The sequence below is a fragment of the Oncorhynchus nerka genome, linkage group LG27 (genome assembly GCF_034236695.1).
Source record: "Oncorhynchus nerka isolate Pitt River linkage group LG27, Oner_Uvic_2.0, whole genome shotgun sequence".
NCBI classification, from domain to species: domain Eukaryota; kingdom Metazoa; phylum Chordata; class Actinopteri; order Salmoniformes; family Salmonidae; genus Oncorhynchus; species Oncorhynchus nerka.
Genome location: NC_088422.1, coordinates 20,115,725 through 20,143,232, shown reverse-complemented (window position 1 = coordinate 20,143,232; position 27,508 = coordinate 20,115,725). Strand labels below are relative to the sequence as shown.

Below are 27,508 nucleotides of genomic sequence, written 5' to 3'. Positions count from 1 at the left end.
TGTTAAAGTTCAAATCTGTCAAAGGGTACGAATTGTGAGAGTAATGTGTAAACGTTATATTGATTACTTTATTTTGTGGTGCCTAAAAGTGTTAATCTGTGATCTACGAAATGCTTTTAATCTATGAGCCGGAGATCGATTGCTCTGGTCTCCACCCATATTCCTGGGGAAATTCGCGGTCTTTTTCTCATTGAACTAAATGTTGACTTGAGAATACAACACCGTATCACTCTCGTGATTATTTCTCCCCTGTTTTCAGGTACTTTATTGATGATAAAAATAGTAATTTAAATGTTATAACTAGCGAACATGTCAAGAGTGTTTAAGGTGTGTTTTAGTAACGTCTTGAGGAAGTTCGAGTTAAGTTTGAAGAGAGTAATATTAGCCCTGCTCGGTTGAAGTGAAGGATAGCATCGTACTGAGAGTAGCTGCCATTTTATGTCGATTGTGAATGAACGTGCGTGTTGTTAATAAGATATTTTGCTGTGTTATTTGTATAATGGGTTTTCTGTTATGTAATGTGTTACTTTTGTGAAATGATTGAACTAAATGTTGACTTGAGAATACAACACCGTATCACTCTCGTGATTATTTCTCCCCAAATCCCAAGATGGCGGTGCAAATTTCCAAGAAGAGAAAGTTTGTCGCTGATGGTATCTTCAAAGCTGAACTGAACGAGTTCCTCACAAGAGAGCTGGCTGAGGATGGCTACTCAGGTGTGGAGGTTCGTGTCACCCCAACTAGAACTGAAATCATCATCTTGGCTACCAGGACACAAAACGTGCTTGGTGAGAAGGGGCGTCGTATACGTGAGCTGACTGCAGTGGTCCAGAAGAGGTTTGGCTTCCCCGAGGGCAGTGTGGAGCTGTATGCTGAGAAGGTTGCCACTCGTGGTCTTTGCGCCATTGCCCAGGCAGAGTCTCTGCGCTACAAGCTTCTCGGGGTCTCGCTGTCCGCAGGGCCTGCTATGGTGTCCTACGGTTCATCATGGAGAGCGGGTCCAAGGGTTGCGAGGTGGTGGTGTCTGAATGCTCAGGGGCCAGAGGGCCAAGTCCATGAAGTTCGTGGATGGCCTCATGATCCACAGTGGAGACCCCGTTAACTACTACGTCGACACCGCTGTCCGCCACGTGCTCCTCCGCCAAGGTGTGCTGGGGATTAAGGTGAAAATCATGCTGCCCTGGGATCCCAGCGGTAAGATTGGCCCCAAGAAACCTCTCCCTGACCACGTGAGCATCGTGGAGCCCAAGGACGAGCAGGTCCCCTCAACGCCCATCTCTGAGCAGAAGGGAGCCAAGCCGGAGGCCGCTGTCGTCGCACCTGCCACACCCGTCCCAACAGCATAACCATGAGGGATGGAAGAAGCATACGCCATTGCAAATGAAAATGCTCAGAAAGCCGCTGAAAGAAGTAAGAAGTACTATGACACTAAAGTTAGGAGTTCAGTGCTACAGCCTGGCGAGCGAGTTCTGATTAAAAACCTGACACCAAGAGGAGGACCAGGAAAACTCCGTAACTATTGGGAAGATACAATTCACACAGTGGTGAGACAAATGGGTTCAGACCTGCCGATTTATGAATTGAGACCAGAAAAGGGTAGGGGACGCTCCAGGGTCCTGCACAGAAATCTGCTCATGTCCTGTGACCACTTACCTTTTGAGACACAACCAGAAATGACCAAAGTGGACAAAAGTCAGAAAACGAGGAGACACCAGCCTGCATCACAGACTCTAGATTCTGATGAAGACAGTGGGGATGAATATGACCTTCATCATGATCCGCTACAGGTTCCCACATCTCCTACAGTACCTGAGGAGAGGAATGCTGAACCAGCGAGGGAGTGGGAACACAGGCCCCCAACAGTGAAACGGACAGTTGCAGTGCCAGTCCCTGATACGCTACCAGCACAGCCTCTTGTTGAAAAGCGGCTGGAGGAGACAACAACAGTTAAAGACCTGCCTGCTGAGGAGAGTAACTTGCCTGCTGAAAATTTGCCTGATGATCGTCCACCAAGTGCCTTTCCTTCATATACTGATGCTTCTGAACCTGAGGAACCAGCCTACCAGCTGCCACAAAGAGAGAGACACCCTCCAAGACGTATCACCTATGATCAGCTTGGTATCCCTTCCTGCTACAGTATACAGCCACAGTTGTTCCCTGTCTACTCTGCACCAGGACTGGTTCCATGGCTGCCATCACTACAGCAATGTTACTTTCAACCACCTTACATGTATGGGCTTCAGCAAACATAAGGCTACAGAGTTGACATGTTTGACCATGGACTACTGTCAGATTTCACAGACTGTCAAAAGAGACAATTTACAGACTATGCATATAGATCATTAAAATTGATGGACTGTTGATCAATAGTATGAGAAAATACTGCTTATGTTATATAGCTGGTCAACAGATATGGACTGTGAATATAACTTGTTAGTTATATTTGAACTGTGACCCGTGACTTCTGCTCAAGTACTACCTTACAGAAGAGGATTTTCTAGGTCCAGTGCATACGAACTGTTGAAGAAGACAATGTTGGTAATGTTGGGACAACATTTATTTTGTCGGGGAGAGTGTGACAGGTTAAAGGACATATTCATAGCCTGTTATACATTGAAAAGTATTAGTAAGTTCATAGTATGTGAGGATCTTAAAACATCTAAGGTTAAAATATGCATTCAGTATTAGTTGATAGAGATTGATAACATTCATATAATTGTGTTAAAGTTCAAATCTGTCAAAGGGTACGAATTGTGAGAGTAATGTGTAAACGTTATATTGATTACTTTATTTTGTGGTGCCTAAAAGTGTTAATCTGTGATCTACGAAATGCTTTTAATCTATGAGCCGGAGATCGATTGCTCTGGTCTCCACCCATATTCCTGGGGAAATTCGCGGTCTTTTTCTCATTGAACTAAATGTTGACTTGAGAATACAACACCGTATCACTCTCGTGATTATTTCTCCCCTGTTTTCAGGTACTTTATTGATGATAAAAATAGTAATTTAAATGTTATAACTAGCGAACATGTCAAGAGTGTTTAAGGTGTGTTTTAGTAACGTCTTGAGGAAGTTCGAGTTAAGTTTGAAGAGAGTAATATTAGCCCTGCTCGGTTGAAGTGAAGGATAGCATCGTACTGAGAGTAGCTGCCATTTTATGTCGATTGTGAATGAACGTGCGTGTTGTTAATAAGATATTTTGCTGTGTTATTTGTATAATGGGTTTTCTGTTATGTAATGTGTTACTTTTGTGAAATGATTGAACTAAATGTTGACTTGAGAATACAACACCGTATCACTCTCGTGATTATTTCTCCCCAAATCCCAAGATGGCGGTGCAAATTTCCAAGAAGAGAAAGTTTGTCGCTGATGGTATCTTCAAAGCTGAACTGAACGAGTTCCTCACAAGAGAGCTGGCTGAGGATGGCTACTCAGGTGTGGAGGTTCGTGTCACCCCAACTAGAACTGAAATCATCATCTTGGCTACCAGGACACAAAACGTGCTTGGTGAGAAGGGGCGTCGTATACGTGAGCTGACTGCAGTGGTCCAGAAGAGGTTTGGCTTCCCCGAGGGCAGTGTGGAGCTGTATGCTGAGAAGGTTGCCACTCGTGGTCTTTGCGCCATTGCCCAGGCAGAGTCTCTGCGCTACAAGCTTCTCGGGGGTCTCGCTGTCCGCAGGGCCTGCTATGGTGTCCTACGGTTCATCATGGAGAGCGGGTCCAAGGGTTGCGAGGTGGTGGTGTCTGGAATGCTCAGGGGCCAGAGGGCCAAGTCCATGAAGTTCGTGGATGGCCTCATGATCCACAGTGGAGACCCCGTTAACTACTACGTCGACACCGCTGTCCGCCACGTGCTCCTCCGCCAAGGTGTGCTGGGGATTAAGGTGAAAATCATGCTGCCCTGGGATCCCAGCGGTAAGATTGGCCCCAAGAAACCTCTCCCTGACCACGTGAGCATCGTGGAGCCCAAGGACGAGCAGGTCCCCTCAACGCCCATCTCTGAGCAGAAGGGAGCCAAGCCGGAGGCCGCTGTCGTCGCACCTGCCACACCCGTCCCAACAGCATAACCATGAGGGATGGAAGAAGCATACGCCATTGCAAATGAAAATGCTCAGAAAGCCGCTGAAAGAAGTAAGAAGTACTATGACACTAAAGTTAGGAGTTCAGTGCTACAGCCTGGCGAGCGAGTTCTGATTAAAAACCTGACACCAAGAGGAGGACCAGGAAAACTCCGTAACTATTGGGAAGATACAATTCACACAGTGGTGAGACAAATGGGTTCAGACCTGCCGATTTATGAATTGAGACCAGAAAAGGGTAGGGGACGCTCCAGGGTCCTGCACAGAAATCTGCTCATGTCCTGTGACCACTTACCTTTTGAGACACAACCAGAAATGACCAAAGTGGACAAAAGTCAGAAAACGAGGAGACACCAGCCTGCATCACAGACTCTAGATTCTGATGAAGACAGTGGGGATGAATATGACCTTCATCATGATCCGCTACAGGTTCCCACATCTCCTACAGTACCTGAGGAGAGGAATGCTGAACCAGCGAGGAGTGGGAACACAGGCCCCCAACAGTGAAACGGACAGTTGCAGTGCCAGTCCCTGATACGCTACCAGCACAGCCTCTTGTTGAAAAGCGGCTGGAGGAGACAACAACAGTTAAAGACCTGCCTGCTGAGGAGAGTAACTTGCCTGCTGAAAATTTGCCTGATGATCGTCCACCAAGTGCCTTTCCTTCATATACTGATGCTTCTGAACCTGAGGAACCAGCCTACCAGCTGCCACAAAGAGAGAGACACCCTCCAAGACGTATCACCTATGATCAGCTTGGTATCCCTTCCTGCTACAGTATACAGCCACAGTTGTTCCCTGTCTACTCTGCACCAGGACTGGTTCCATGGCTGCCATCACTACAGCAATGTTACTTTCAACCACCTTACATGTATGGGCTTCAGCAAACATAAGGCTACAGAGTTGACATGTTTGACCATGGACTACTGTCAGATTTCACAGACTGTCAAAAGAGACAATTTACAGACTATGCATATAGATCATTAAAATTGATGGACTGTTGATCAATAGTATGAGAAAATACTGCTTATGTTATATAGCTGGTCAACAGATATGGACTGTGAATATAACTTGTTAGTTATATTTGAACTGTGACCCGTGACTTCTGCTCAAGTACTACCTTACAGAAGAGGATTTTCTAGGTCCAGTGCATACGAACTGTTGAAGAAGACAATGTTGGTAATGTTGGGACAACATTTATTTTGTCGGGGAGAGTGTGACAGGTTAAAGGACATATTCATAGCCTGTTATACATTGAAAAGTATTAGTAAGTTCATAGTATGTGAGGATCTTAAAACATCTAAGGTTAAAATATGCATTCAGTATTAGTTGATAGAGATTGATAACATTCATATAATTGTGTTAAAGTTCAAATCTGTCAAAGGGTACGAATTGTGAGAGTAATGTGTAAACGTTATATTGATTACTTTATTTTGTGGTGCCTAAAAGTGTTAATCTGTGATCTACGAAATGCTTTTAATCTATGAGCCGGAGATCGATTGCTCTGGTCTCCACCCATATTCCTGGGGAAATTCGCGGTCTTTTTCTCATTGAACTAAATGTTGACTTGAGAATACAACACCGTATCACTCTCGTGATTATTTCTCCCCTGTTTTCAGGTACTTTATTGATGATAAAAATAGTAATTTAAATGTTATAACTAGCGAACATGTCAAGAGTGTTTAAGGTGTGTTTTAGTAACGTCTTGAGGAAGTTCGAGTTAAGTTTGAAGAGAGTAATATTAGCCCTGCTCGGTTGAAGTGAAGGATAGCATCGTACTGAGAGTAGCTGCCATTTTATGTCGATTGTGAATGAACGTGCGTGTTGTTAATAAGATATTTTGCTGTGTTATTTGTATAATGGGTTTTCTGTTATGTAATGTGTTACTTTTGTGAAATGATTGAACTAAATGTTGACTTGAGAATACAACACCGTATCACTCTCGTGATTATTTCTCCCCAAATCCCAAGATGGCGGTGCAAATTTCCAAGAAGAGAAAGTTTGTCGCTGATGGTATCTTCAAAGCTGAACTGAACGAGTTCCTCACAAGAGAGCTGGCTGAGGATGGCTACTCAGGTGTGGAGGTTCGTGTCACCCCAACTAGAACTGAAATCATCATCTTGGCTACCAGGACACAAAACGTGCTTGGTGAGAAGGGGCGTCGTATACGTGAGCTGACTGCAGTGGTCCAGAAGAGGTTTGGCTTCCCCGAGGGCAGTGTGGAGCTGTATGCTGAGAAGGTTGCCACTCGTGGTCTTTGCGCCATTGCCCAGGCAGAGTCTCTGCGCTACAAGCTTCTCGGGGGTCTCGCTGTCCGCAGGGCCTGCTATGGTGTCCTACGGTTCATCATGGAGAGCGGGTCCAAGGGTTGCGAGGTGGTGGTGTCTGGAATGCTCAGGGGCCAGAGGGCCAAGTCCATGAAGTTCGTGGATGGCCTCATGATCCACAGTGGAGACCCCGTTAACTACTACGTCGACACCGCTGTCCGCCACGTGCTCCTCCGCCAAGGTGTGCTGGGGATTAAGGTGAAAATCATGCTGCCCTGGGATCCCAGCGGTAAGATTGGCCCCAAGAAACCTCTCCCTGACCACGTGAGCATCGTGGAGCCCAAGGACGAGCAGGTCCCCTCAACGCCCATCTCTGAGCAGAAGGGAGCCAAGCCGGAGGCCGCTGTCGTCGCACCTGCCACACCCGTCCCAACAGCATAACCATGAGGGATGGAAGAAGCATACGCCATTGCAAATGAAAATGCTCAGAAAGCCGCTGAAAGAAGTAAGAAGTACTATGACACTAAAGTTAGGAGTTCAGTGCTACAGCCTGGCGAGCGAGTTCTGATTAAAAACCTGACACCAAGAGGAGGACCAGGAAAACTCCGTAACTATTGGGAAGATACAATTCACACAGTGGTGAGACAAATGGGTTCAGACCTGCCGATTTATGAATTGAGACCAGAAAAGGGTAGGGGACGCTCCAGGGTCCTGCACAGAAATCTGCTCATGTCCTGTGACCACTTACCTTTTGAGACACAACCAGAAATGACCAAAGTGGACAAAAGTCAGAAAACGAGGAGACACCAGCCTGCATCACAGACTCTAGATTCTGATGAAGACAGTGGGGATGAATATGACCTTCATCATGATCCGCTACAGGTTCCCACATCTCCTACAGTACCTGAGGAGAGGAATGCTGAACCAGCGAGGGAGTGGGAACACAGGCCCCCAACAGTGAAACGGACAGTTGCAGTGCCAGTCCCTGATACGCTACCAGCACAGCCTCTTGTTGAAAAGCGGCTGGAGGAGACAACAACAGTTAAAGACCTGCCTGCTGAGGAGAGTAACTTGCCTGCTGAAAATTTGCCTGATGATCGTCCACCAAGTGCCTTTCCTTCATATACTGATGCTTCTGAACCTGAGGAACCAGCCTACCAGCTGCCACAAAGAGAGAGACACCCTCCAAGACGTATCACCTATGATCAGCTTGGTATCCCTTCCTGCTACAGTATACAGCCACAGTTGTTCCCTGTCTACTCTGCACCAGGACTGGTTCCATGGCTGCCATCACTACAGCAATGTTACTTTCAACCACCTTACATGTATGGGCTTCAGCAAACATAAGGCTACAGAGTTGACATGTTTGACCATGGACTACTGTCAGATTTCACAGACTGTCAAAAGAGACAATTTACAGACTATGCATATAGATCATTAAAATTGATGGACTGTTGATCAATAGTATGAGAAAATACTGCTTATGTTATATAGCTGGTCAACAGATATGGACTGTGAATATAACTTGTTAGTTATATTTGAACTGTGACCCGTGACTTCTGCTCAAGTACTACCTTACAGAAGAGGATTTTCTAGGTCCAGTGCATACGAACTGTTGAAGAAGACAATGTTGGTAATGTTGGGACAACATTTATTTTGTCGGGAGAGTGTGACAGGTTAAAGGACATATTCATAGCCTGTTATACATTGAAAAGTATTAGTAAGTTCATAGTATGTGAGGATCTTAAAACATCTAAGGTTAAAATATGCATTCAGTATTAGTTGATAGAGATTGATAACATTCATATAATTGTGTTAAAGTTCAAATCTGTCAAAGGGTACGAATTGTGAGAGTAATGTGTAAACGTTATATTGATTACTTTATTTTGTGGTGCCTAAAAGTGTTAATCTGTGATCTACGAAATGCTTTTAATCTATGAGCCGGAGATCGATTGCTCTGGTCTCCACCCATATTCCTGGGGAAATTCGCGGTCTTTTTCTCATTGAACTAAATGTTGACTTGAGAATACAACACCGTATCACTCTCGTGATTATTTCTCCCCTGTTTTCAGGTACTTTATTGATGATAAAAATAGTAATTTAAATGTTATAACTAGCGAACATGTCAAGAGTGTTTAAGGTGTGTTTTAGTAACGTCTTGAGGAAGTTCGAGTTAAGTTTGAAGAGAGTAATATTAGCCCTGCTCGGTTGAAGTGAAGGATAGCATCGTACTGAGAGTAGCTGCCATTTTATGTCGATTGTGAATGAACGTGCGTGTTGTTAATAAGATATTTTGCTGTGTTATTTGTATAATGGGTTTTCTGTTATGTAATGTGTTACTTTTGTGAAATGATTGAACTAAATGTTGACTTGAGAATACAACACCGTATCACTCTCGTGATTATTTCTCCCCAAATCCCAAGATGGCGGTGCAAATTTCCAAGAAGAGAAAGTTTGTCGCTGATGGTATCTTCAAAGCTGAACTGAACGAGTTCCTCACAAGAGAGCTGGCTGAGGATGGCTACTCAGGTGTGGAGGTTCGTGTCACCCCAACTAGAACTGAAATCATCATCTTGGCTACCAGGACACAAAACGTGCTTGGTGAGAAGGGGCGTCGTATACGTGAGCTGACTGCAGTGGTCCAGAAGAGGTTTGGCTTCCCCGAGGGCAGTGTGGAGCTGTATGCTGAGAAGGTTGCCACTCGTGGTCTTTGCGCCATTGCCCAGGCAGAGTCTCTGCGCTACAAGCTTCTCGGGGGTCTCGCTGTCCGCAGGGCCTGCTATGGTGTCCTACGGTTCATCATGGAGAGCGGGTCCAAGGGTTGCGAGGTGGTGGTGTCTGGAATGCTCAGGGGCCAGAGGGCCAAGTCCATGAAGTTCGTGGATGGCCTCATGATCCACAGTGGAGACCCCGTTAACTACTACGTCGACACCGCTGTCCGCCACGTGCTCCTCCGCCAAGGTGTGCTGGGGATTAAGGTGAAAATCATGCTGCCCTGGGATCCCAGCGGTAAGATTGGCCCCAAGAAACCTCTCCCTGACCACGTGAGCATCGTGGAGCCCAAGGACGAGCAGGTCCCCTCAACGCCCATCTCTGAGCAGAAGGGAGCCAAGCCGGAGGCCGCTGTCGTCGCACCTGCCACACCCGTCCCAACAGCATAACCATGAGGGATGGAAGAAGCATACGCCATTGCAAATGAAAATGCTCAGAAAGCCGCTGAAAGAAGTAAGAAGTACTATGACACTAAAGTTAGGAGTTCAGTGCTACAGCCTGGCGAGCGAGTTCTGATTAAAAACCTGACACCAAGAGGAGGACCAGGAAAACTCCGTAACTATTGGGAAGATACAATTCACACAGTGGTGAGACAAATGGGTTCAGACCTGCCGATTTATGAATTGAGACCAGAAAAGGGTAGGGGACGCTCCAGGGTCCTGCACAGAAATCTGCTCATGTCCTGTGACCACTTACCTTTTGAGACACAACCAGAAATGACCAAAGTGGACAAAAGTCAGAAAACGAGGAGACACCAGCCTGCATCACAGACTCTAGATTCTGATGAAGACAGTGGGGATGAATATGACCTTCATCATGATCCGCTACAGGTTCCCACATCTCCTACAGTACCTGAGGAGAGGAATGCTGAACCAGCGAGGGAGTGGGAACACAGGCCCCCAACAGTGAAACGGACAGTTGCAGTGCCAGTCCCTGATACGCTACCAGCACAGCCTCTTGTTGAAAAGCGGCTGGAGGAGACAACAACAGTTAAAGACCTGCCTGCTGAGGAGAGTAACTTGCCTGCTGAAAATTTGCCTGATGATCGTCCACCAAGTGCCTTTCCTTCATATACTGATGCTTCTGAACCTGAGGAACCAGCCTACCAGCTGCCACAAAGAGAGAGACACCCTCCAAGACGTATCACCTATGATCAGCTTGGTATCCCTTCCTGCTACAGTATACAGCCACAGTTGTTCCCTGTCTACTCTGCACCAGGACTGGTTCCATGGCTGCCATCACTACAGCAATGTTACTTTCAACCACCTTACATGTATGGGCTTCAGCAAACATAAGGCTACAGAGTTGACATGTTTGACCATGGACTACTGTCAGATTTCACAGACTGTCAAAAGAGACAATTTACAGACTATGCATATAGATCATTAAAATTGATGGACTGTTGATCAATAGTATGAGAAAATACTGCTTATGTTATATAGCTGGTCAACAGATATGGACTGTGAATATAACTTGTTAGTTATATTTGAACTGTGACCCGTGACTTCTGCTCAAGTACTACCTTACAGAAGAGGATTTTCTAGGTCCAGTGCATACGAACTGTTGAAGAAGACAATGTTGGTAATGTTGGGACAACATTTATTTTGTCGGGGAGAGTGTGACAGGTTAAAGGACATATTCATAGCCTGTTATACATTGAAAAGTATTAGTAAGTTCATAGTATGTGAGGATCTTAAAACATCTAAGGTTAAAATATGCATTCAGTATTAGTTGATAGAGATTGATAACATTCATATAATTGTGTTAAAGTTCAAATCTGTCAAAGGGTACGAATTGTGAGAGTAATGTGTAAACGTTATATTGATTACTTTATTTTGTGGTGCCTAAAAGTGTTAATCTGTGATCTACGAAATGCTTTTAATCTATGAGCCGGAGATCGATTGCTCTGGTCTCCACCCATATTCCTGGGGAAATTCGCGGTCTTTTTCTCATTGAACTAAATGTTGACTTGAGAATACAACACCGTATCACTCTCGTGATTATTTCTCCCCTGTTTTCAGGTACTTTATTGATGATAAAAATAGTAATTTAAATGTTATAACTAGCGAACATGTCAAGAGTGTTTAAGGTGTGTTTTAGTAACGTCTTGAGGAAGTTCGAGTTAAGTTTGAAGAGAGTAATATTAGCCCTGCTCGGTTGAAGTGAAGGATAGCATCGTACTGAGAGTAGCTGCCATTTTATGTCGATTGTGAATGAACGTGCGTGTTGTTAATAAGATATTTTGCTGTGTTATTTGTATAATGGGTTTTCTGTTATGTAATGTGTTACTTTTGTGAAATGATTGAACTAAATGTTGACTTGAGAATACAACACCGTATCACTCTCGTGATTATTTCTCCCCTGTTTTCAGGGGCGTAACACATACAGCACCTAGTGCTGCTCCCTCCCACCTGCGCCCACCCGCTGCCATGAGAGGCTTCTCTGTGAAAAGCCTGGGGGCTGTGAATTCTCCAATTCTCCACAGCTCTGCTCTTCCAAAAACAAGAGTAATCTCTGGAGCTCTCTCAAATCAGCAGTGTTCCAAAATCTGTCGTTGTTTAAAAAGCCAAGGCCAGAAATACAGGCAGAGGTGTTTCACGCCAGGCTGCGGAAAATGTCTCATGAGCAGGAAACAGAGGTCTGGGTGACCTACTTGAGTCTGCATGCTGTTCCCATCTTTTTTGTAGTCGTGCATATGACCAATGTGAGATATTGGGTATTTATTAGGTACACCCATCTAGTAGTGGGTCGGACCCCCCTTTTCCTCCAGAACAGCGGTACATTCATGCTGTGAACAGCCTGTTCCATCTCATCCCAAAGATGCTTTATTGGGTTGAGGTCTGGGGACTGTGCTTGCCACTCAAGTAAACTGAACTCGCGGTCATATTCCAGGCAATTTTTTTTCACTCCTCAATTGTCCTCAAATGTTGGTGATTGCGTGCCCACTGGAGCTGATTCTTCTTGTTTTTAGCTGATAGGTGTGGAACCCGGTGTGGTCGTCTGATGCAATAGCCCATCCATGAAAAGGATCAATGAGTTGTGCGTTCCAAGATGCCGTTCTGCACACCACTGTTGTACCGCCATTTTTATTTATCCGTTATTTTACCAGGTAATTTGACTGAGAACACGTTCTCATTTGCAGCAACGACCTGGGGAATAGTTACAGGGGAGAGGAGGGGGATTAATGAGCCAATTGTAAACTGGGGATTATTAGGTGACCGTGATGGTTTGAGGGCCAGATTGGTAATTTAGCCAGGACACCAGGGTTAACACCCCTACTCTTACGATATGTGCCATGGGATCTTAAATGACCTCGGAGTCAGGACACCCGTTTAACGTCCCATCCGAAAGACAGCACCCTATACAGGGCATTGGGATATTTTTTTAGACCAGAGGAAAGAGTGCCTCCTACTGGCCCTCCAACACCACTTCCAGCAGCATCTGGTCTCCCATCCAGGAACTGACCAGGTCCAACCCTGCTTAGCTTCAGAAGCAAGCCAGCAGCGGTATGCAGGGTGGTATGCGGATGGCATTTGTTGGTTGGTTGCCCGCCTGTTAGCTTACACAATTCTTGCCATTGTCCTTTTGACCGCTCTCATCAAAGAGCTGTTTTCACCCACAGGATTTCGCTGACCGGATGTTTTTTATTTGACACACCATTCCCGGTAAACCCTAGATACTGGTGCGTGAAAAACCCTAGATACTGGTGCGTGAAAAACCCTAGATACTGGTGCGTGAAAAACCCTAGATACTGGCGCGTGAAAAACCCTAGATACTGGCGCGTGAAAAACCCTAGATACTGGCGAAAACCCTAGATGCTGACGCGTGAAAAACCCTAGACGCTGACGCGTGAAAAACCCTAGACGCTGGCGCGTGAAAAACCCTAGACACTGGCGCGTGAAAAACCCTAGACACTGGCGCGTGAAAAACCCTAGACACTGGCGCGTGAAAAACCCTAGACACGGGCGCGTGAAAAACCCTAGACACTGGCGCGTGAAAAACCCTAGACACTGGCGCGTGAAAAACCTAGACACTGGCGCGTGAAAAACCCTAGACACTGGCGCGTGAAAAACCCTAGACACTGGCGCGTGAAAAACCCTAGACACTGGCGCGTGAAAAACCCTAGACACTGGCGCGTGAAAAACCCTAGACACTGGCGCGTGAAAAACCCTAGACACTGGCGCGTGAAAAACCCTAGACACTGGCGCGTGAAAAACCCTAGATACTGGCGCGTGAAAAACCCTAGATACTGGCGCGTGAAAAACCCTAGATACTGGCGCGTGAAAAACCCTAGACACTGGCGCGTGAAAAACCCTAGACACTGGCGCGTGAAAAACCCTAGATACTGGCGCGTGAAAAACCCTAGATACTGGCGCGTGAAAAACCCTAGATACTGGCGCGTGAAAAACCCTAGATACTGGCGCGTATACTGGCGCGTGAAAAACCCTAGATACTGGCGCGTGAAAAACCCTAGATACTGGCGAAAACCCTAGATACTGGCGCGTGAAAAACCCTAGATGCTGGCGCGTGAAAAACCCTAGACACTGGCGCGTGAAAAACCCTAGACACTGGCGCGTGAAAAACCCTAGACACTGGCGCGTGAAAAACCCTAGATACTGGCGCGTGAAAAACCCTAGATACTGGCGCGTGAAAAACCCTAGATACTGGCTCTTGAAAAACCCTAGCCTGCGTTATATAAAAAGCCATGGCCATGTGACTCGCTGTCTGTAGGAGCGATCCATTTTCGTGACCGGGATGGTGTACCTAACTGTCCAGTGAGTGTAAACTTCACTGTTGGCTTTCAAATCCCAGTTTTGGTTGTGGAGAAGGTTCTACTTGAGACTGGTCCTCATCACTACAGTGAAGGATATCTTTATACTCAAAGATAACTAGTGATACCAGATAAAGGATTGTTCTAAACACCCTAAATCAGCTTATTACTCCACCCAGCTCTTACCAACAAAAACTTTGCCAAAACTTCAGTACTAATTCCAGGTCTTGTGCTCTGCATTGGCTTTCATCTAGAGGGAAAACGTCCATATCACCATAAATGGACTCAATTATCACAATAACGATCAATCTAAGGATAAATAAATAACATTAATGTGCCCCAGTTACTTAAAAAACAAAACGTGTATATATATATAAAGCTGACAGAGAATGCCACGAGTGTGCAAAGCTGTCATCAAGGAAAAGGGTGGCTACTTTGAAGAATCTCAAATATAAAATATATTTTCTTGGTTACTAAATGATTCCATACGTGTTATTTCATAGCTTTGATGTCTTCACTATTATTCTATAAATGTAGAAAAACAGTATAAATAAAGAAAAACCCTTGAATGTGTAGGTGTGTCCAAACTTTTTACTAGTACTTTTTAAACATTTAATTTCACCTTTATTTAACCAGGTAGGCTAGTTGAGAACAAGTTCTCATTTACAACTGTGACCTGGCCAACATAAAGCAAAGCGACACAAACAACAACACAGAGTTAAACATAGAATAAACAAACATACAGTCAATAACACAATGTACTTTTTTTCTATGTACAGTGTGTGCAAATGAGGTAAGATAAGGGAGGTGAGGCAATAAATAGGCCATAGTGGCGAAATAATTACAATTTAAACACTGGAGTGATAGATGTGCAGATGATGTGCAAGTAGAGATACTGGGGTGCAATGGAGCAAAAATAACAGTATGGGGATGAGGTAGTTGGATGGGTTATTTACAGATGGGCTATGTACAGGTGCAGTGATCTGTGAGCTGCTCGGACAGCTGGTGCTTAAAGTTAGTAAGGGAGATATGAGTCTCCAGCTTCAGTGATTTTTGCAGTTAGTTCCAGTCATTGGCAGCAGAGAACTGGAAGGAAAGGCGGCCAAAGAAAGAATTGGCTATAGGGGTAAACAGTGAAATATTCCATGCTGGAGCCCGTGCTACGGGTGGGTGCTGCTATGTTGACCAGTGAGCTGAGATAAGGCGGGGCTTTACCTAGCAAAAAATGATAGATGACCTGTGGCCAGTGGGTTTGGCGACGAATATGAAGCGAGGGCCAACCAACGTGAGCATACATGTCGCAGTGGTGGGTAGTATATGGGGCTTTGGTGACAAAATGGATGGCACTGTGATAACAAATTGGATGCAGTCTGAGTAGAGTGATGGAGGCTATTTTGTAAAAGACATCGCCGAAGTCAAGGATCGGCAGGATAGTCAGTTTTACGAGGGTATGTTTGGCAGCATGAGTGAAGGATGCTTTGTTGTGAAATAGGAAGCCGATTCTAGATTTAATTTTGGATTGGAGATGCTTAATGTGAGTATGGAAGGAGAGTTTACAGTCTAACCAGATACCTAGGTATTTGTAGTTGTCCACATATTCTAAGTCAGAACCATCCAGATTAGTGATGCTGGACGGGCGGGCAGCGATCGGTTGAAGAGCATGCATTTAAATGTACTTGCGTTTAAGAGCAGCTGGATGCCAAGGAAGGAGAGTTGTATGGCACTGAAGCTCGTCTGGAGGTTAGTTAACACAGTTTCCAAAGAAGGGCAAGAGGTATACAGAACGGTGTCGTCTGCGTAGAGGTGGATCAGAGAATCACCAGCAGCAAGAGAGACATTATTGTTGCATACAGAGAAAAGAGTCGGCCCGAGAATTGAACCCTGTGGCACCCCCATAGACATCCAGAGGTACGGACAACAGGCCCTCCAATTTGACACACTGAACTCTGTCTGAGAAGTAGTTGGTGAACCAGGCAAGGCAGTCATTTGAGAAACCAAGGCTGTCGAGTCTGCCAAAAGGAATGTGGTGATTGACAGAGTCCAAAGCCTTGGCCAGGTCGATGAATACAGCTGCACAGTACTGTCTCTTATCGATGGCTGTTATATCGTTTAGGACCTTGAGCGTGGCTGAGGTGCACCCATGACCAGCTAGGAAACCAGATTGCATAGTGGAGAAGATACGGTGGGTTTCGAAATGGTCGGTGATCTGTTTGTTAACTTGGCTTTCGAAGACCTTAGAAAGGCAGGGTAGGATAGATATACAGTGGGGCAAAAAAGTATTTAGTCAGCCATCATTTGTGCAAGTTCTCCCACTTAAAAAGATGAGAGATGCCTGTATTTTCATCATAGGTACACTTCAACTATGACAGACAAAATGAGGGGGAAAAAAATCCAGAAAATCACATTGTAGTATTTTTTATGAATTTATTTGCAAATTATGGTGGAAAATAAGTATTTGGTCACCTACAAACAAGCAAGATTTCTGGCTCTCACAGACCTGTAACTTCTTCTTTAAGAGGCTCCTCTGTCCTCCACTCGTTACCTGTATTAATGGCACCTGTTTGAACTTGTTATCAGTATAAAAGACACCTGTCCACAGTCACACTCCAAACTCCACTATGGCCAAGACCAAAGAGCTGTCAAAGGACACCATTTTTTAATGTAATATGACATTTTGCCCATATCGCACAGCCATAAGACTTAGGCTACAACATTTCAAACTTCACATTCCTTTAGTAAAGGCTACTTATCGTTATTATCCAAATCAGTAAAATTTCCTCGATAAATGATTGGTTCGGTCAGTATCGATCATTTTCTGTTTATTGTCCCAGCTCTACTTTTATCAGGATTAGCAATCCTATCAATAGCATGCTGACTGTGTGTCTATATGTAAAGATTAGGATTGCAAAGTTTCAGAAAGATCCAGAAAACTGGGAATGTTTTCCGGAATTTTACAACCCAAGTAAAGATTGAGATTGTCATAATTTATCATCCAAGCGACATTATTCGAGCACATAGAGGATTCTAGGAGTGAGTGAGCGTGGCAAATGAATGGAAAAGATGGGTTTCCCTCTGGAGAACGTGGTTTGAAAAGTGTACAGAAATAATGTCCTGATGGAAGGATAATAAGCAGTGTTGTGTACATTCTCTCTACCTTCTCAATCCAGTTGGTTGTAAACTGGTAAGGAACTATTGTTTCTGCAGGCAGTGTGACTCTGAGCTATTGTACATTGACGAGAGCAGTCTAGAGACACAAAATGCAATCACTAGACAAGGTGTACAGCATCCAACCAGGTCTGAAATACTTTTAAGCCAAACATTCTTGACAACACAGCACGATGCAAACAGCAAAAAACCAACACAAAAACCATCCTCATGCTGCATGGTTTCACTCAAGTTTACGGGCTATTACAGCCCTGCCACATTTCTGTGTCTGTTTTAATGTATTGGAATGTGACTCCTGATGGAGAATTATACCATTAAAATTCACACCAATCTGGTGTTTAATGCACCTACTGCTTGCTGACTTACACCTATACAGTACAACACATTCTGCCAACAACTTGGCATGATTGAAGAGCTACCGGCTGGCATTTCTATACTGGCGTTACCATGGCAGCAAACTATATTTTTTACATCTAGATTGAAAACATACATATCAACTCAAAATGGTATTGGTCACACGTGCCAAATACAACAGGGTGTAGACTACAGTGAAATGCTTACTTACAAGCCCATTCCCAACAATGCAGATTTTAAAAGACAAATATTTGCTAAATGAAAAATAAAATAGTAACACAAAAACAAGGCTATATACAAGGAGTACCAGTACCGAGTCAATGTGGAGGGGTACATTCAAAAGCATTGTTTGATTGGAATGTACAGTACCTGTGGATTGCATATCTCTCTCTCTCTCTCTCTCTCTCTCTCGAAAGAGTGCCTTTGATCCTTCCCTCTGAAAGCTAAACAGTAAGTTAGAGACATCCACAATGGCCCGGCCGTTTCCCCCTTCTCTCAACTCAAAGAGAGGCCGTCACAGTCAGGCTACAGTAGGTCGCTGGAGTCAGAACTGAGAAGGCAGGCTTCACAAGCCTTGTGAAATGTCCTTCAAAAGAAGTGTCATGACATTGGCCTGGGGGTAGGTTTATGACAGTCAAAAATACCTCTTCCCCACTTTCTCTACCCTACTGATGTTACATTTGCAAAACCCTTGGTTAACATAGAGATTCTGGGAACATCAGAAGGTAGGGGGAAATTAACTATGTTCTGGTAATCCAACCAATTGAACATATGTGGTGGTACATTATGAATATGATGTCAGTTCGGTTGTCATCTGAGACATTCTTATCAATGTTAAGATGACAAACTCTACAGGGGAAAGTCTACACATCAGAGTTATTAGATTCACATGGAATTGTTGTTCAATTTAAATGTTTGAATATGAAATGATTTGTGATGGGGTGAAATGTGATTTTAGCTTCTAAAATGTGATATTTGGGTTTTCATAAGACAATCAGTGGCCTTGTGAAGGGACATGGGCTATAAAACTTTTCAAACACGCCCTCCTCTCCCTTCCTATATAAAGCCTTGACGACAATATAACCTCCTGTTCCGAGGACGACGGTTTGATGTCAGAATGGTTCAGATAATAACTACAGAACGAAGCAAACATCAGTGTGAGCTTTGGTTGCGAATGGTATGAACTTTGAACTCTTATTCACTACAGAAGTGATATATGTTCTCAACTCATCGCTATGAGTCTATCATTGTGTGGTGCACTCCAGCCCACTGCCCTGACTAGCTGTGCAAGACAGAACTTCCTGAGTGGAGGACTATAGAAACAACAGTGAAGATTGGGCAGGGGATTAATACAAGTCAGCTGATTTTTCACAGACAAAGACACTTATGTGCAGCATGTGAGGTCAGCAAATTGCCCTGGCGTATGACGGCCAGCTGAGCCAAGTTCCTCTCTGAAGGAATTCGGACTTCAAATGTCACAAGCCCACACACTTTAACATGTTTATGTGTATATGTCAAAGACATATACACGAGATCTACAGTGAAGGGACATCTGCTTATTGTCTTCTCCTTGGCAGCTCAACATTTAACCACAGTGGCTCAACAGGTGGAGTTTAAAGAATAGAAAAAGAGAACTAGTGTGTCAAATACTTCGCACCATTTAGTCAAACCATGTAGCCTAAGCTAGTCAACATTTTACCTTTATTTTTATATATCTGACAATTAAATCAGTTACTCCGCTCTAATACAACTGAGCTGAGTAAAGGGACCCGTATCATTAAATCGCAAACATTTCATAGAAATGTAAAATCTCTCAAATCAGTACCTTGCTCTCGAGGTGAATTGAAGTGTCAAAGGCAACTGTCATCATACCGATCAGTAAAAACACTGAAGCACATAGCAGGAGCATTGACAACTGAGCCTTGTTACTATATTCAAAGACAATTTGATGAGTGACACCCTCATGTTTCCACCTAAATGAATTGGAAGAGCTGGTGTCAGCTAGCCAACATACTTTCACAACTGTATAGGATAAAGTGGATTTAAAAACAAAAACTACCATTGCATACACTAAAAAGGTTACAAATGAATCTTCAACACTTATCAGTTTAAAGCTAGATTTAATGCACCTACGCAGTTTAACGCCCCAAAAAGTTGAGTCAAAAAGAAGTGTAATAAATTCAGAGGCAAGCACTTTGCCTTTCAAGAGGGCCAAAATGGACCCATTAAAATGTCATCCACAATCCTCAGCTTTAACTCAAAAGGCATGAGCAAGCCGTACCACTTTTTTAAGGGGCACTGTAAATAATCCAATGCAAATAGACTTTCGAGATATTATTTTCTAACCTATATTAGAGTTCTTTGGTCACGGAAATAAGGCGGACACTTAATTGCCAAGATGGCACCGACAGACATGGCAGTTCTGCTTCTAGCTCCTAATTCCATTTATGTACACTGGAGGAATTTTTCAATCTGGAGGGGGGACTCATCCCAAGCAGACAAGTTCTCCCATGCTAGAGGGGATAAAAACAAAACTGTTTAGCCTACTTGGTAAAATTGGAAGGAAAAAAACATGGGAGATTTTTAGTAAACCGCCGTACAACACATTTGACAGTTTATAATTGTTACATTGACATTTCAAAATCAGGCAACAGTGGTTAGATTATTTGGTTTGAAAGACATTACATTTACATTTAAGTCATTTAGCAGACGCTCTTATCCAGAGCGACTTACAAATTGGCATACTGTATCTAAATGTTGGCAGTGAATATGACCATTTTTGTAACTAGGGAGACATCTAAATTGATGAACAAAAGGATGGGACCCAAGTATAATGCCACTGTGGGATGTTGGGTCTTTCTCCACAACAGTAGAGTTAAGATCATCCCAAAACTGCAATAACATGTCCACTATAGGCTACTGCCAATCCATTATTGCAACACAGTAAGAAAATGTTGACAATTTTCATGCTAAAGCAGATTATGTCCAATTTAATAATTATGTCATCGAGATTATGCTAACACCTTGTGTTAGATTTAGGCCTACTGCAGGTTGTCTGGAGCATGTCACCCCTTAGTGTCAGAAAAACAAATGGGTTTGGATACTTAAGAGAATGATGAGTAAACACTATGTAATATTGTTGATATTGCTATTTCAGCTCAATATTCATGAATATTTGAGAAGGAATTTCTGATTGTGTTTTTCAGCTGTTAGAGTAGTAGAGGTAAAAAAAGGTCTGTACCAGACCAGTATCTTTAGTACTGACAGTGAAATCTGCAAGTGCTAATATCCTTCAATTAATTATTCATCACACCAAAACATTGAATGCTCATAAAGCTAGAAATTCTAAAATATGTATTCAAATTAACCATAGGGCATGTTAAATAGAAAAATAGGCTGATGTCTTCATTCAAACTCTTACGAACTAAAGAATAGTATAAGTAAATGTGTTGATCATATCAGAGCATTGACATGAAGATACTGGCAGTTATGAACAAAGAAGTGTCTAGGTTACTGACTGGTGCATCAGGGGGAGTATAGGGCCAGCACAACCCAGACAAGAGCCTAGAGGAAGACTGTCTGAGCACCAACACCAGGATGGGTGACTACTCTAATCCATGCTCGACTGTATAGATACTAGATATTAGTTCAACTCATTGAAGTACACTTAGATGTAGGACTTAATAAGAGAACAGACTATATTTCCAAAGAAATTAAAGTTAGTGTGGTATTCTCATGACAAGTTTGAAAATGGCACAGAGCCCGGCTAATAAAACAGAATAAATCCAAGTCAGCCAAGTGTTGCTGTGGAAATATTCTAAGTATTCCAAGTGGATTGCTATTTGAAACAAAGGAGAATTTCTCATCAACAGTACACTGAAAAGTTATCCTGAAATGTTAAAATAATGTACAAGCTTTTAAGAGAAACAATCTCTGTTGTTTTCTCAAACATCTTAGTGACTCCTACACGTCCTCACACTTGAGCCGATGTGCTGCGCAGTTGTTATTCCTCAGAAGACCCAACGCAGGATTTTTATGAGTCATTCAGCCCACAGATTACAGAGTGGAAATCCAGTTGCTGCACAGAGTGTTCCAATTTATTCTGAGACAGAAAAATACCCCAGACATCACATTCTATGCAAAAACAGTAAACAGTCCAATCACTTTTTCAACTAACACAACTAACAATCTCTATGGACTAAAACATTCTTCCTAGTGGCGTTCAAATGGACTAAAAGTTCTTCCTAGTAAACAGTATGTTGAATACAGTATTAGAACCCCCAGGCTTCTGCTCTATCTACTCGAACAAAACATCTGATTCATAGGAATTCCACAAGCAATCTGTCTCCACAGCAAACAACCCCACTTCACCAGAACTGAGTGAGAGAAAAGCACAAAGTGAACAACTAACAATCTTCCTAACCTTAAAGCGCCCTTTGCCACGGGGACAGAAGCAGGCTTCAACAGTTTGTCTGCTTTATTAAAACCTTCTCCTTACCATTGTAGCTCTCCGGTTTGGCCGCGTTGTTCAACTCCATAACTTCACAGCACCAAATGAGGCATACTCCTTTCTGCCAGCCCTGTGCGTGTGTGTGCGTGAGGATGTAGAATCGAGTGAGGCACAGACATGTATCCTCGTCTCCCGCCTGTCCCAGTGAGTAGCACTGCCTAGTTTTGCAGGGGCAGCTCTGCTGTGTTCTGGCTGCTGCTACGCTACATCTGGTAGCCGTTCCAAGACTATGATTGGGTTGAGCTCAACTCAGGGCCTGGCTGCCAGCTTTCGCTACTCAGCTCTTAAAGACACAGCATGTTTTTTCTTTTCATCATATGGTCACTAAACAAAACATAGCTCAGAATCCCTCTCACTTCAGTTCTGAGATCCTGACCAATGGCCGGCCACCTTCTCCTCTACACAACCAGGTTGCGATGCAGGGGCAACAGCAGCTAGGGGCACAGCAGCTAAGGGGCACAGGAGCTAAGGGGCACAGCAGCTAAGGGCACAGGAGCTAAGGGGTACAGCAGCTAAGGGCACAGGAGCTAAGGGGTACAGCAGCTAGGGGCTGGAGTCCTGCATCAGATCGGATACCCACGGTTCCTGGTAGAATGAAAACATTATTTCAATCCGTGGGCTGGCTCGTGGTTCAGAACCATTACATTGCAGGTCGGAAACATTTAAAATCAAGATAATACACTTTTTAAAAACCCAGAAGCTTCATGTGTTGCGTTTTGTTTGCGAATTCCATTCTGTGAGCAGACTTAAGACATCAGCCGCGCTCGCATTGAGAGTGTTTGGAGCTGGGAACTACAGTATCCCTTATTTGTGTGATGCTAAAACGTTATAAATTGTCCACGCACAGAGCTTATGTTCCCTCTCCCCACATAAGTATATGACACATTGTCAAGCTTACTTTCCCTGGATACATTTTTTGTTGACATTTTACATTTTTTCTCTACCAACTAAGCTACACGGGACTAGCCTAGCTCACGCAAAAATGTCTAGCATAGGCCTAACCAGAGAGAAATATAGGCTACAACATTATAGGGGAAACAGGTGCTGCACGAGTGAAATCCCCAGTTTGGAAGGACAATGACGAGGTAGATGGGTGCACAGCTTGCACAAAGTGCCTATTTGTTTTCGATAATTCAGTTAATTATCAATTATTTATTACATTAATTCAGGCTTTTGTTCATTAGACTACAGGCAGGCCATGTAAAAAGTGTAAACCTGAGCGGTTGGTAAAAGTTTGAGGAACCTACTAAATAAATGTAGCCTATTTTTGCAGCCTATATTCGAGTCTGGGAATGGTTTATTTCAATTTAAGCTATTTGATTATCTAAACAATATTGAAGGTAAAGCTCTTATTTTGTTATGTCGGCTACATGCTTTCATTAGGTAAGAAGTCTTATTAGAAGGCTCTTTCTCTCAAAGCGATTTGAGTGACACATCGCATTATAAAATGGTTTCCTTTTATCCAAATGGTGAATAGATATGCAGACAAATTAATTAATGCAGGGAAGGGGAATAGTAATAGTAGTAATAATAGCCTAATAATATTCATAATAAAGCCTACTACTCTGGAGTCATACATTTTTTTAAATTAATGTTATATGACTGGTTTACGGATCAGCTCTTTGAACAATTCTATGCCAGTGAACAATTCTATGCCAAACTGACCTATGAAGGACTCTACTTGGGGCACACCTAGGGACACTACTGTGCAAAAACAAGCAATAATAGGCAAATGTATGGAATATATTACACATTTACATTTACATTTAAGTCATTTAGCAGACGCTCTTATCCAGAGCGACTTACAAATTGGTGCTTTCACCTTATGACATCCAGTGGAACAGCCACTTTACAATAGTGCATCTAGGTCTTTTAACCTCTTCAGTCGACCCTCTACTTTTTTGAACATTTTGTTAAAAATCGCGCAACATTTCAGCGCCCTGCCACTCATGCCAGGAATATAGTACGTTCATATGGCCAGAATGTGTGGATAGGAAACCCTCGGACGTTTTCAAAACTGGTCAAATCACGACTGTGGCTACTACACAACGTGCGTTACATCGGAAAGCGCAGGAAAACCTGATCACAGAAAATGGAAATAAATATCCTTGCGCCACCTCCAGCAATTGTTAACAGTGAGCCGAACTAGATAAGACCGAGCATTCAACTCCCACAGCATCCCCATGCTGTCTAGAGTCCTGTGAATTGAATCATCTTTGATTCTTGGTTGAACCGAACACCAAGGAATTTCTATTTTGAGTCCTGTGGTCACAGTTTGCCATTATTGCAGTGTACTGGGAAAGGAATGACTAGAAAAGGTTTGAGGATGTTCAGAGTCATTGACTGCTGAGACCTCCAGTGGTAAGGAAAGGAAATAAGTAAGAGTAAGAGGTGCTGTTGGCTCAAAAAAGCACATGTTTGTTTTCATACATTTTTACAATATAGCCAATTTTGACTTTGCCGCTGGCCCATCTAGCAGAAATCACTCAGTTCTGTCTCCAGGACAAGCCTAAACATAAACCTGAACATTTTGCAAAACATTAGTTTCAGTATTTTTTCATGTCTAAGCACACTCTTCCACCGTTAGGCCTAATCCACAAGCAGTTTATCCCCATTCTGGGAAAAAAGCCTTGATTTCACCACCACAAGCAATTTTCGCATCAAGTTTCATTTACCTACATCTAGGCTCAATTCATTTGTAGCATTATGACTCAAACAAAGCCAAAAATCAGTTACTCCAGACTCCATCCTTAGTCAAATGTCTAAACCAATATTTACAACAAGTAGCCTAGTTTACTCTGCTGCCGATTGTTGATTACTTTGGAATTTCTTCTAAAAAGACGGAGTGAACGAACAAGATCACATATTTTACTGTGTAAGATTTTACATATTTTACACATATTTTACACTCTACTGTGTTGATTGACAGGTAAGTGTTTCATCCCATAGTATAGTGGAGTGATGTGTACTCAGTCTGGTAGGGTAGGAGTGGGTAGACTGTACTTACTGTTGTCTGTGGCCAGGGCTGTTTTGTCTCCAAGGGTGTGGCAGTCTCTGGGCACAGTGAGGGTATGACGTAGTAGCCACACCGTGCACGACTCGGCCCGGCGCTCCTGCAGCAGCAGTGGGTGGATCTGGGTAACAGCCAGGACAGCAGGCAATGACAACAACTTATGCTACAGTTGCTACTGGTAATAAACAATGGGACAGTTCACTCCAGGCTCCAGAAGGGTGGAATTCCACTCTCCTTAAAAAAAACGAATACAAATGTAGGCCTGCATGATTTCCCCTCTCTTCAATCCTCACACCACATACTATTCATTATTTAGTAGGAGTTAAATACCTCTTGTTTGTCCAATAGGAGTAGCTGACAGTCGGTAACTATGCAGAACTTTGGCTTCCATATGACAGGCTCAGTGAAAGGCTGGCCGCAGGATATCCAGTTAGTTGATGAGCTCTTCATATCTGCAAAACATGCATAATAACAAGCTATGACAGACAATGAATGTGGATTCCATTTCATTAATAGGCTTTAGTGTATTTATTCCAATATGAATTACAGTACCTGTAAGTACATAGAAGCAAGTCCCTTCTATTGGAATGGATGACAAACGAGCACATAAAAAACCATGCCAGCATCCCGGATTGTACAGTGGAGACGGGACTCATTTAAGCTCTGATAAAGAGCAAACAATCAATGCATTTTTCAGATCCCTTCTTCTGCCACATCACACAGAGGGCATCAAGCCTTATCAAATCAAGGGAATCATTCAATAACCTTCACTGTAGTATGGTGGTCTCGTACAGGCAGCACAGATCATGTCATTGCAGGCGAACGCTGTGCTTTTAGTAATCCCCACTTTCTGGGAGATTAAGGTTACTACCAGGGGTCAAATATCCCATGCGTGTTACATCCTCTAATGTTCACAAGTTCAAGTAGTATACTGCTTGAGGAAGAAGGATTTTGTCTCATTTGATGTTAACCTTAAGATAGGCTACATCAGCATTGTCAGTAAGTGTGTGCCCATATCAGACTGAAGACATAGCAAGGCTGAGTGATTGTTCCCTCTTCTGAAGCATGGATAAGTGTCCCGTGTGTCCAGTTAAGCTTACAGCTTAGTCCTGCTTACTTTTTCTTTGTAATGGTTGCATCACTCCTGTCAACTGTGTTACTGTTTTTTACACAACCAAGCTTGTATCCTGCATTTTAATATTGGTATTATGGTTTCATAACTTGTCAAGAAGAAAAGGAAAGACACATGAATTAGATTTTCACCTGTCATGACTCATGTGTAGCTAGGTAGCTAGAATTACTACATCAGGAATATTGATTTAGAGCTGGCCAAACATTAAAAACACCTTTCTAATATTGAGTTGCACCCTCAGAACAGCTTCAACTCGTCGGCTCTATAAGGTGCCGAAAGCATTCGACAGGGATGCTGGCACATGTTGATTCCAGTGCTTCCCACAGTTGTATTAAGTTGGCTGTATGTCATTTGGGTGGTGGACCATTATTGATACACACGGGAAACTGCTGAGCGTGAAAAACCCAGCAGCGTTGCAGTTCTTGACACAAACAGGTGCGCCTGGTACATACTACCATACCCCGCGCACTTTTGTCTTGCCCATTCACCCTCAATGTCACACAATCCATGTCTCAATTATCTCAAGGCTTAAAAATCCTCCTTTAACATGTCTCACCCCCTTCATCTACACACTGATTGAAGTGGTTTTAACAAGTGACATCAATAAGGGATCATAGCTTTCGCCTGGATACACCTGGTGAGTCTGTCATGGAAAGAGCAGGTGTTCGTATTGTTTTGTACACGGAGTGTTTACTTCACGTGCATGGAATAACATTTTCTCAAGCATATCAACCTAGTTAGCTAGGAGCCGATTGCTTTGAGGCAAAGCGACTTCCTCCCCCTTTCATCCGTACTTGAGGTTCTATTAGCTAGCTAGTTAGCTAAACACGTTTGCTGTGTTTAATTGCTACTTACCGATAACCCTCATCCAGCCTTGAAATTGACATCGTGAAAGATGGGTCACCAAATTCTGCATATTATTTCGAAGTAGAGCGCACTTTTCCCGGGGATAACGATTCAAAAATAAAGTGACGTCTCCCTCAGCTATTAATGATTGAGGCATGTAATCTACTTTAAGCATTGTTTCGCATATCACACCATGATGAATACAAATGGAAATTCAGAGTAAGAGAATAATCCGTGCGAATGTTCACTCTCACTTTTCAGGACCATCCACATGGCTTCCACAACTTCTTGGCCTCGCGCTGTGCATTTCACACTTCAAATACAAAATAAAACTTGCTGACAGAAAATAGGGCCGTGTTTTGACACAGCTACAACGTCCTTAAACACCTTAATTAAATTAAAGGATTAACTGTCTGGCATAGACCTAGGCTGTGATCAATTGTTTCGGGTTTGTTTCTCTCTTATTTACTTTTAAATACATTACTTTTTGGAAACGTTTATGGGACGTAGAAGCTAGGCGTATTTAGCCCTGCAGTAGATACACTACATGGTCAAAAGTATATGGACACGCCTTCAAAATTAGTGGATTCGGCTATTTC

At 43.3% G+C, this 27,508-nt stretch overlaps 4 protein-coding genes and 1 pseudogene across 4 annotated transcripts in view; 4 read left to right on the top strand and 1 right to left on the bottom strand.

The window, feature by feature from the left end:
* Positions 1 to 27,349, bottom strand: part of LOC115111316 (disabled homolog 2-interacting protein-like) — a 135,396-nt gene extending 108,047 nt beyond the window's left edge. Inside the window, 3 exon segments of the mRNA XM_029637238.2 lie at positions 24,926 to 25,052; positions 25,262 to 25,383; positions 26,919 to 27,349. Coding sequence (XP_029493098.2) covers positions 24,926 to 25,052; positions 25,262 to 25,383; positions 26,919 to 27,084 — 415 coding nt within the window. The 5' untranslated portion in view covers positions 27,085 to 27,349.
* LOC135565277 (small ribosomal subunit protein uS3-like) lies at positions 600 to 1,373 on the top strand (annotated as a pseudogene).
* LOC135565275 (small ribosomal subunit protein uS3-like) lies at positions 3,319 to 4,094 on the top strand. The gene has a single exon (XM_065011435.1). It carries the CDS (start codon positions 3,330 to 3,332, stop codon positions 4,065 to 4,067), a length of 738 nt encoding a protein of 245 aa, XP_064867507.1. The 5' UTR covers positions 3,319 to 3,329; the 3' UTR covers positions 4,068 to 4,094.
* On the top strand, positions 6,039 to 6,814 carry LOC135565273 (small ribosomal subunit protein uS3-like). Its single transcript, XM_065011433.1, has one exon. It carries the CDS (start codon positions 6,050 to 6,052, stop codon positions 6,785 to 6,787), a length of 738 nt encoding a protein of 245 aa, XP_064867505.1. The 5' UTR covers positions 6,039 to 6,049; the 3' UTR covers positions 6,788 to 6,814.
* On the top strand, positions 8,759 to 9,534 carry LOC135565274 (small ribosomal subunit protein uS3-like). Its single transcript, XM_065011434.1, has one exon. It carries the CDS (start codon positions 8,770 to 8,772, stop codon positions 9,505 to 9,507), a length of 738 nt encoding a protein of 245 aa, XP_064867506.1. The 5' UTR covers positions 8,759 to 8,769; the 3' UTR covers positions 9,508 to 9,534.
* Positions 27,350 to 27,508: the final 159 nt, after the last annotated feature.